This window comes from Trachymyrmex cornetzi, unplaced genomic scaffold, assembly GCF_001594075.2.
Source record: "Trachymyrmex cornetzi isolate Tcor2-1 unplaced genomic scaffold, Tcor1.1 scaffold466, whole genome shotgun sequence".
NCBI lineage: Eukaryota > Metazoa > Arthropoda > Insecta > Hymenoptera > Formicidae > Trachymyrmex > Trachymyrmex cornetzi.
Window position 1 is genome coordinate 532,101 of NW_017299465.1, and position 10,415 is coordinate 542,515.

Consider the following 10,415-nt stretch of genomic DNA (forward strand, 5'->3'; position numbering starts at 1 on the left):
CCACGGCGAAGGTGGGCGCGTTATCGTTCTCGTCGAGCACAGTGATAACCACCCGCACTCTCGGCAACGCCACCAGGCTGTACGACGGTCGGGTCTCGCGATCCAACGGCACCCGCGTTCTTATCTCCCCCGTTGCCGACTCGATGATCAGGTCGGTCTCCACCGGCGAACCCGGTACCGGCGCTATCAGATAAGGCGGGCTGTCAATGTCGATGAAACCCACCCGGGTGCCCGGCCGCACGTTCTCGGACACCTCCAGGTACTTTACGCGCTCGTGCAGCGCACCCGGGGCGGGGGTCGCGCCCAGGCCGAGGGTCGCTCCCAGGACGAGGAACAGTAGCAGATGCCACATCCTGGGGCCTCCAGCACCACGCCACGGCCGTCCCTCCACCTCCTCCTCCTCCTCCTCCTCGCCCTCCTCGACACTCGCGATATTATCTCGACCTTTCCATCCTCTACGGCGCGGCCGTCGGTCGCGATGCAAAGCGAAACGGATTCCTCGTACCTGCCGAGTCCTCGTGTCCTCCTCCTCCGTACGCGCACTCCTTCCTCGTCGCTTCTTTTTCCCCTCCTTTTTCTTTCACCGGCACTTTCCTTATCACCCCAACTTAACCTAACCTTTGTATTAACACCAACACAAAGCAACCACCAAATATCACTGTTTTATCCTTGAACGAGTCTCTCGCGACTGTATTCACTCCACCGACTTTTATTATACGTTCACACGCGAAGTACCGGATTCCCTTCTCCTCTTTCCACGAACGTTTCAAGTACCGGCGTAATTGTCTCACCGCGTCATAGATTTACACCCGCGACTGCGCGAACTGTGCCCCGGTCCGCTCCGCGAGAACATAGCGGAGATTCGTTCGTTCGAACTAAAGTTGACCGTTGATCGAATTATCGCGGCGCACTAATTTTTCCGACGTTCCTTTATGACGGCGAGATATGGCGCATTCCTCGCGTCATTCGCTCCGCGAGAACATAGCAGCGGAGATTCGCTCGTCCGAAATGAAGTTGGCCGTTGGTCGAATTATCGCTCTAATTTTTCCAACGTTCTTTTACGACGACGAGATACGGCGCATTTCTCGCATTATTCTCTCCGCGGAGATTCGCTCGTTCGAGCTGAAGTTCGCCGCTGGTCGAATTATCGCGGCGCTCTACTTTTCTCTTCCACGAAACTTCCTTTCTTCCTTTCTCCTTTCTCGTTTTCTTCGCCGAGTTCCTTTACAACGGCGAGACACGGCGCATTCCTCGCGTTGTCCGCTCCGCGAGAATATAGCGGCGGAAATTCGCTCGTTCGGAATGAAGTTGGCCGCTGACCGAATTATCGTGCTACTTTTCTCCCTCCTTTCCCGTTTTCTTTGCCAAGTTCCTCTACGAAGGCGAGATATGGCACATTCCTCGTGTTAGATCCACGTCCGGATAACCGGCACAACCGATCAGCACGACCGGTCGCGAACCCGGTGCGATCGTCCCGCGTCATGCATGACCGTCGTGTTTCCGTCCCGTCGGGACACCTCGCACTCCTCGCACTCCTCGGCGCTGTCGCGGACTCCGTCCGCTCTGTGTTCGTGATTCGTCCCACGACGTCACGGGCCGGTCGTTGCCGCTGTCATCCCCGCTGACCGGCTGCCGCCGTAAGACGCTCCGCTCCGTCCGTCGGATCGCGTCGATCGATTCGCGAACCGGAATCAAGAACAGACCAGAGTGAGAAACCAGTCTGTACGTTGGTCCAGGAACAAAAATTCCAGAAGCGAGGATACCAGGAAGGCAAAATCAAACGACTCGCGGACGACGGGTCGTCGAAAGAACACTCCGAACTGTCAATCGTACACCTGTCGAGAAATCGCGAATAGACGAATTACGACGCGCCCTTTGCCCAACCTCGTTACGCGAAGTATCACGGTATAAAGACGCGATTTGCCCGCTTCTTTTCACGGCTTTCACGGAGCAGAGGAGACGCGCGCCGATCGTCTCGTCTCTCCTTTCGCGTCCGACGTTCTGTACGCGGCCTTACTTTAATCGCGAAGGGTCGGCGGAACACTCTCCTCGGTCACGCACAGTTTTCTCCCGATCCGAAGGAGACAGGACCGTTGCCGTCCCGGTGCCGCCGTCTCTCCACGTACGACGTTGTAGCAGCTGTGAACCCGTCGAGCTGCGGGGACGCGAAAACGCGCGCGATAAGGGATATTAGATAACCCTTCCTCCGCAGATACAGCGGTGTGGCGCGAGGTATCGCGTAGTCGGGCCCAACGTCCGTTCCGCGCGGCTTCGAGGTTAGGCATGCACTGACATGGCGGCACCTGCGAGGCTCACCCTTCCCCTATCCCGACGGGCTCGCCTGGCTCGGTCAGGGGGGCCCACGGCTGGGCCTCAGCTCGACCAGCGGCGGCCATCTTGGAGAGGGGAGCCTCGATTCTCGAGTCGGCGGCGCGCTGGTGCCGGGACTGCCGCTGCCGGGCCCCGGCATTCAACGCGCTCTTCGAGTCTTCGCGGCAGCGAGCAGCTAGACCATACCAAACTCTCTTACCTGCCTGCCCGCCTGCCTGCATGCCGACTCTCTTCCCTTCTCTCTCTCTCTCTCTCTCTTTCTCTCTCTACTCTTTCTTACGCTCCTCTCGCTCCCTTTCCTCCACCGCCGTGTATTTCTTCCTCTACCTACCTACCTGAGCGCTCGGTATGCGAAAAACTGACTTACCGTCGGCGCTCATTCCGCGCCCGACCCTACGAGACTCTTGTACCGAGGGTCCATCTCGTGCCAAAGGTCCCGGAATCTTGTGACGCGAGGCGGGAAAAACGTGCCGTCTCCTAGAAACGCGAACTGGGCCTACAGGAGGGATACTCCGGGACGAGAGGATCTTTTCGGCGTGTCGCACGGATTGTCTAGTCTAGTGGACTAATCGAACTGGACAGATCGTGAGGAATTTTGCGACCTGAGAAACATTTGCAGGGACATTTTTCCAGAAATTTTCCGCATGGGAGATGACTTGTACGATAGGACCTCCCATACGAATTAATCAATGATATAAGACCCTTTAGATGAAATACAAAGATCCTGGAATTTTTTGTAACGTGACGAGAAAAGCGGTTACGAGAACGTGCCGTTTCGTAGAAACGCGTGTTATGCGAATTGTGAGGGGAATGCTCGAGATAAAGCGCATTCTCGAAATGCGACTGCATTTCAAACTGAATATAAAACAAGTTGCAACCTGAATTAAATCGAAAGACGACAATCGAGCTTAACGTCAGATTTGTATTGTCAATTTGTTTTATGGCACATTTGTTTTATGTGTTATATCACTCTCTTACTTTAAGAATAAGAGATATAACTAAAAAAACGTGATTTGTTAATTATTACCATGAATGAGTTGGGTATAATTCTATCAACTATTAAAAGTAAAGTAACGTAATTTCAAAATTGTCTAAACGTCACAATTAAAAAAGGGTAGTTTAAAAACTCATTAAAGTCCTTACAAAGAATAGTTTTTTAAAGATTATAAAATGAAAATGACAAAAATGATGTTTGATTAATTAAGAATTCTTTTTGCCGATATTTGATTAATCAATAATTTTCTGTCAAGTTGACAAATAGTTTGTTTCTTACAATTAGAAACTTAATTTTTTATATTATGTCATTTTTTAAGTAAGAAAATGATGTGTAAAAGTCTAAAAGTTACATAAAAAAGTTATTACAAATATATATTTCCAGTGTTGTGTTAACACTGTTAACTCAAGCCATGACACACTGTGTCTCCAGATTTTCATGTTCTAAAAGTAAAAGATTAAGAGTAGAAAAATTAAAAGTAGAAAATTAAAAGTAATATTATAGTTGCACAAACCTAATATTGCTCAATTGTAGAATAATATAATATTGTAAATAATATAATGTAGAATAATATAATATTGTAAATTATTTCAAAAGGATATATTATACATGCAGATCGATTAACAATAATAGATAGATAATTTCCAATAAAACATTTCCCAAATATGAAATTTGCAATGGCCACATTCAGAAAAATATTTATTTTGCAGCTGTTGGAAATTTTCTTCGCTGTGATAGGATTATTCTAGACTAGTCTCTCTCTAAATGTATAAATCAAATATAAATGAAATGCTTATATGAGTCTTTATCTTTACAGTTGCTGATGTGTAAATAATATTTATAGCCAAGTACAAACTTCGGTCACTCAAATCCAAAATCGAAATGTTTACACTTTGCAGTTAACTTCATTAGTAAGTACATTCTAATTGTTTATTAATTATATTTTATAAACATATTATTTGCGTACCAACCGTACAGAAGCTTGAGTTGTATTGTAAAAAAGAAAAGAAAAATATAGGCATTTTATTTACATTTGATTTATTCTTGAAATCACAAAATCGTTTTCATTTTTATTAAAAAGCTTAATTCAATCAGCGCGAAGAAAACTTCCAACAGTTGCAAAATAAACTTACAGAGAGAATTAGATATCATAAATTTATAACGATATATGATATAAATACTTCCTCGTCAGAAAATATGTGTATTATAAATACTCGATCGCCTCAAGAGCCAATATCCTTGTCAATCAATGTCACGGGACATTCTTAACAGCCGCAATTACGATTGCAAATAATCTAAGCACTGTCGTAAAATGCGGAGCTCAAGGTATCGGCTAACATTAGACTGTCAGCGTTTCCTCAATTGCGGGACAACCTCAGCGAATTGAAGCATAGCACGCAAACGCGCACGCGGCAATCAAAAAGGTAATATATCCAGCTGCTATATCTCTTAGCGCTTAAATATTTTTGAAATATTTACAAAATGTTCTTAATCTCAAAATAACATTTCAGAAATATTCCGGAATATCTCGAAATATTTACAGAATGTAAAAACAGTATTGAAATAATCGTTAAATATTCCATTTGTACACTGTTACATATATTCGGAGAATGTTCCCTATATATTCCGCAAAATTATTTTTTCCAGAAATTCCAGGCCCAGAGATCCCTGAATTAATGTTTAAACATAATAACATACACACATTTCATTTATTTTTATCTTGAAGTTTACTTCAGGCGAAATACTACGCTGTTTATATTTCCTCTATATGATTTTTATTTAAATTAATGTATCTCTGTGTTGTGAGTGAAATTTTTATGACATATGTAACAAGTGTTCGTACAATATTCTAAACATTTTGTTGATATTTAAATATTTTATGAAAATTTGTTTGCTGTTACGAATATACGGTACATTGGGAATAAAAATAAAACTTTTCATAAACGATTACACCGAGAAAAAAGTTGTTAACTTGACTAAATGCATTTAACAATATGACAATTAAAAAGGGCATAGAACCAATATATTTAAACAAACAAATTTAATTAAATTAGAATCATGAAGTTAACAAACGTTTCGACTCCGATCGGGTCATTTTCAATGTTACAAAGGTAAATCATAAATAAAAGTACAACTATATAATGTTAAATAAATGAAAAGACCATAACTATAACAATTCGTTAAACTGCCAGCAAATTCTTGTCTTTACTATATAAAAAATTATCCTTAATCTTTAATTACAGTTACAACATCTAAATGCATTTAGTTCGTAGTAATTACATAGTTCAAGTATTTATATGTATATTTAAGTTAAAAATATACGCGAGTCTCATATCACTATGTTATTTATTTGAATTAACAAATATTTACTTGACAGCCTGTTACCGCTGCATTTAGTTGAATCAACTAATTTTTTTTTTAACAGCAAGTTTTTTCTCGGTATAAGGTAGAAGAACACAAATTCTCTTACATAAATGCGTACATAAGGCATAAGAAAATCAACTAACCGAAGTCTTCTATTTTATGAAAAAGAAGGAAATGAAGGACTTTGATTGGTTCTTTTTATACATTACGTATTATGCTTTATACAAGACTCTGGTATTTACTCCCCTCTTTCTACAATAAGTCATTACTTAAGCTTTAAGTCTTAAGCTATAAGAAACTGACCAATGATAATCGATTATTCTTCTTACATTCAACTGTGATTGGTCAATTTCTTACGACTTTAAGACTTAAAACTTAAGTATGACAGCTTATTGTAAAAAGCCCATTAACGTTAGCTGGATATGTTTGCAGACGGAGATTAACGATTATGAGATGAGATAACGAGCATCGATCGCGACAATCGCCGTAGAACCGTCGCAAATCGGATCTCGTTCGCACGGCCGTTACAAAGATTCGTCAATGCGCTCCGCTTCGAGAGACCCGTCGAGAAAGATCGTCGTGGTAATTTGTTACTTTGCGAGATGATAGGCATTTGATAGATCACCGAGGCGCCGGCCGCGCGAAATCAGCCCGGAACGAAAGGACGATCCAACGGCGCCGCGCGGCGCGGCGACGCGACGTGTCTCGGGGGTCGAGAACCCCTAGATCTCTCTCTTCCCTTCTCTATCAATTCCCCTTTCTCTCTCTCTCTCTCTCTCTCTCTCTTCCCTTCTCTATCAATTCCCCTTTCTCACTCTCTCTTCGTCTCTACCTGACTCTACGAGTAGGTAGATAAATCCGCCGCCTACTACTGCCTCGCCAGCGTGGCTGAGCGTGGCGGACAATGCGCTCAGGACGGCGCATCATCGTCCGTATTGTTTGCTCGGCCAACGGGCGCAGGACGCACCGCCGGCACCGCCCGGCTTTCCTCGCAGGTGCTGAAAGCGCGGAGGAGAGCGCGTCTACGCACTTTACCCATCATGTAGCTGGTAACGTGACTGCGCGCGCAGCGGCATGCGGGATATTTCCCGGAAATTAAGTCGCTCGTCCGCGGAAGCCGCTCCCCGTGTTCCTTCCACGCGTGGAAATGTTCCACGATTCAGGATGCCGCTCGTCGCGCATCGTGCTTTGTCGCGCGAATTCCACGAAAGTGATCGGGATCGGCGGTAGTTTTCGTTTTAATGACGTGGGAACGCGCGCATCGCAAGTTTCGGTTTGCGATGATTTCGTTCGCCTCATGGAGATGTCCGAGGAAAAAAAAAAGAGACGGAGGGGGGAGAGAGAGCTTTTCTCAGTAAGCCGTCAGCGCGTCTATGTGTCCGGCATCGACAGACGGCGGGCAGCAAAAACGCTTCTTTGTAATAATAATGACTTCCATCTGCGCGGCCAATGTGTATCATTTTTGGCATGATAGAAAGAAATGTTGCGTGTTGTCACGCTCTTGCACGGCGCCCCTGCAACACCGGGGCGAGAGATTGGCGCACCTGCGAACCTCACCGTCGCGTCGAGGCTGTCGACTGTCCAGAGGAAAGCGAAAGAGCGTTCGGTTAGTTCGGTACGATTCCTCATCATACGACTGTTCCCGGAACACGAGGGGAGACTTCTGACTTCCTCTCTCTCCCGCTATCTCTTCTGCTCTCCTCCACTTATTACCTTTCCTCTGCTAATTCTCGTCGTTCTCCTTCGGCTCGTTCGTCTTCGTTCTCGCCCAATTCCCTTTTCTTTTCCCTTCTGAGTCGTTCCTTTTTTTCCCTTCTGAGGTCGCGGAGTAGAAGTGCCACCGTCACCGTCGCGCCCGATTCCCCTCTTTTTTTATTTTTTTTTTTTAGACGACCACGTATATTTCCACGAAATCGTTCCACCGTACACCAATTTCGGCGCGACGTGGTGGCACGGTCGCTAGAGGAAAATTACAGAGTTCGGGGATAAAAGGTGCAGTAGCGGGGGCAGAGGGCGCGGCGAGGACGCAAAGAGGTGGAAGGAGACCCGAGTGGTCCTGTGGATATAGGGGAAGAACCATCAACCACGGCGCGATAATCTGAGACCGAAGAAAGGAAAGAACCGAGGTCTCTCTCGTCATTAAGCGAAATGATTGCCGTTCGCGGGCGGCGGGGACCACCGGGACCACCTACACCCGCAAAGAGACCCTTCAAGGACGGGGGTACCCCAAGGATACTACGGGGATACAAAACTACCTTTACGCGCGTACCTTTGTACCTTTACAAGCGTACGAATGGGAACCCCGCGGTTTTGTCGATCCACTTCCGGCGGGGCCAATCAGCCGACCAAGTCGGCCGCCCAAGAAAACGCTACTATATATATATATATAATAAATGCCACGGAATAAGTATTTCGAAAGATCAAAAACGAGCCGTCGTGTCATTATTCTCCAAGTAAGATAGATGTACCGGTAAATAGCTGTTTAGGGAATATCGTTAACCATTTCGAATCTCTATTCTGCACCCGAGTGAGACTCCACCGAAGTTAAAGAACCACCCACCGGCTTTGTCGCAAGCGGTCACTTTGTGATCACTTATTTTTTTCGCAATTCAATCGCGTGGAATTAGATCCGTTTTTAATTTCGAAGAAATCGAATTGCATCAAGAGATGCAGGGATGAGAAAGATAGGCGGAAATATGTGTGTTGCTTTCGAGCGTAGGCTACGACGAGACGTTGCTAGTTGCTGGTTGCTAGGCCAAGTCAGCGCACGATCGAGTTACGAGTTTCAAATGTCCATTGATCGTGACTGCTCGCTCGAATTTCGTAAAAAATACTATTTGGAGGCGAGAAAACGGAAGTCGAGACGATGCCGACATAAGATCTTTCATATATCGTGCGCACAATAATCTTAAGTGTCTACTATTTTGTCTCTCCTTTCACTCCAACTAAAAACGGTGTCTACCATTTTTCTATTTTTACCAACAGCATATATTTTTCTGATACTATGTCTTTTTAATTAAAATTAAAAAACTAAAAATTGTGAGAGGTGCATTAATGTTTATCTTTTCCATTTTTTATTTTGATCAATTTTTGAGGAATATATCAGGTGTATACTTTTTTCGCAAATAGTGGCTGAAATTGGAAATGTATACTTCCTGTACAAAAATGACCGTTATATATTGTAAATATGAAATAATTCAATAAGTTCAATATTTATACTTAACAATACAATTTTGTAGTTTAAATGAAATTTTTTTCTTATTTTATTTTAATTGTTTTTTAAAAACAAATGTTTTTATTGAAATAATTTTTAATCCAATTTCTAAATTGCTTTTTATATTATTTCTAAATATAGTGTAGAAAAATTTGTAATTTTTTAATAATTTTTGAATTTTATTAAAAAATACGTAATATTTCCTTAAACTAAAATCAATAACATAAATATCGCTTGAATATTTTCACGCTATTCCGTTATTTTGTTCGAAGAACGTTTACGCGGTCCATATTCGTTAAACAATTATTCCACGGTAAAGAGGCAAGCGTGAACGTTTCCGTAAATGGACATGGTATACAAAGTATTCCATTTTACAAAGACACGATTGAGAAAGATAAAGAGCATTTATGGACGTCAGAAATACAATTTTTCGTCAAGTTTCGTGACATCTCGAGGAGCTCTTTCTATTTCTTTCAAAAGAGTTAACAACCGTGGACATGTAACGCGCGTCGTGCGGCAGAAAGTACACGGGGATACTTTCTCACGACGGCGATTCACGCGACTCGCAGCGTAAACACAAACGAGCGACGACGTCGCGAAGCGACAGCGTAGAATAGTAGCACTCGGTAGAAGAGAATCGGGGCCCCCGGCGAGCCGAGTCGAAGAGACTGCGCGCGCGGTAGAAAAAGAAAGGAGGGCGAGACGGCGGGCAGCGATGCCAAGGGGATTTGTCGAGCTCGCGCACTGTGGAGGGGCACCGAAAATTGGGTACTGGTGGGGGTGATGGGGACCAGCCGCATAATGACAGGGTGCCTCGCGCCAAGGCTCCGCTAACGAACCAGCCCACGGAACGGAACCCAAAGGGTCCGGGCTAGGACACGACACTGTATTATTTTACCATTTCGGGGGTCGGGGGCATCATCAGAAATCATCGCCGAATCCATATAATCAGTAGACGGTTACGTGCAGCCATGATTTTAAGTGCTGCACAGTGGGGTAGAGTGGGAGAGAAGGACAGGACGAAAGAGGAGAGGGAGGGAGGGAGGGAGGGGGCTTAATAAGGCAAGATCGTAGGTGCCTCCACAGCGTCCTCGTTCTCGTTGTCCTTTTCAACGACTCGCGGACTCCACTCTCCACGCGGTTATCCCCCATACGAACTCGTAGAATTTATTGCGACTGCTAATGACACAGATCCGATAAAAAGCAAACGCACATGCACCCCCTCTCCGTTTTACGACTGGAGTTGTGTCTTTTTCCACATGAAGAAATATGTAAAATAATATGCGCTAGAGTTCTAGTAAATTTTATGGAATTAGCAGGTCTCCATATAGGGACAGGTGCTTTTATAAAATTTACTTTACACTGAGAGAAAAATGTTTGGTATTTGTAACTATAATCACATATCACTATAATTATGATTATTACTGCTATAATAATAATAACAGTAAATATGTATATAGTTCTAGCAACAAATGTATATAGTTGGCAACCTAAAATGACTATAATTATAGT

At 44.3% G+C, this 10,415-nt stretch overlaps 1 protein-coding gene across 1 annotated transcript in view; it reads right to left on the reverse strand.

The window, feature by feature from the left end:
- The window catches only part of LOC108764907 (protein dachsous), a 2,911-nt gene extending 1,428 nt beyond the window's left edge, over positions 1-1,483 (reverse strand). Inside the window, exons 1-2 of the mRNA XM_018513311.1 lie at positions 1,337-1,483; positions 5-577 (exon numbers count right to left, since the gene is read on the reverse strand). Coding sequence (XP_018368813.1) covers positions 5-577; positions 1,337-1,483 — 720 coding nt within the window. The remainder of the gene's footprint in view (positions 1-4; positions 578-1,336) is intronic.
- Positions 1,484-10,415: the final 8,932 nt, after the last annotated feature.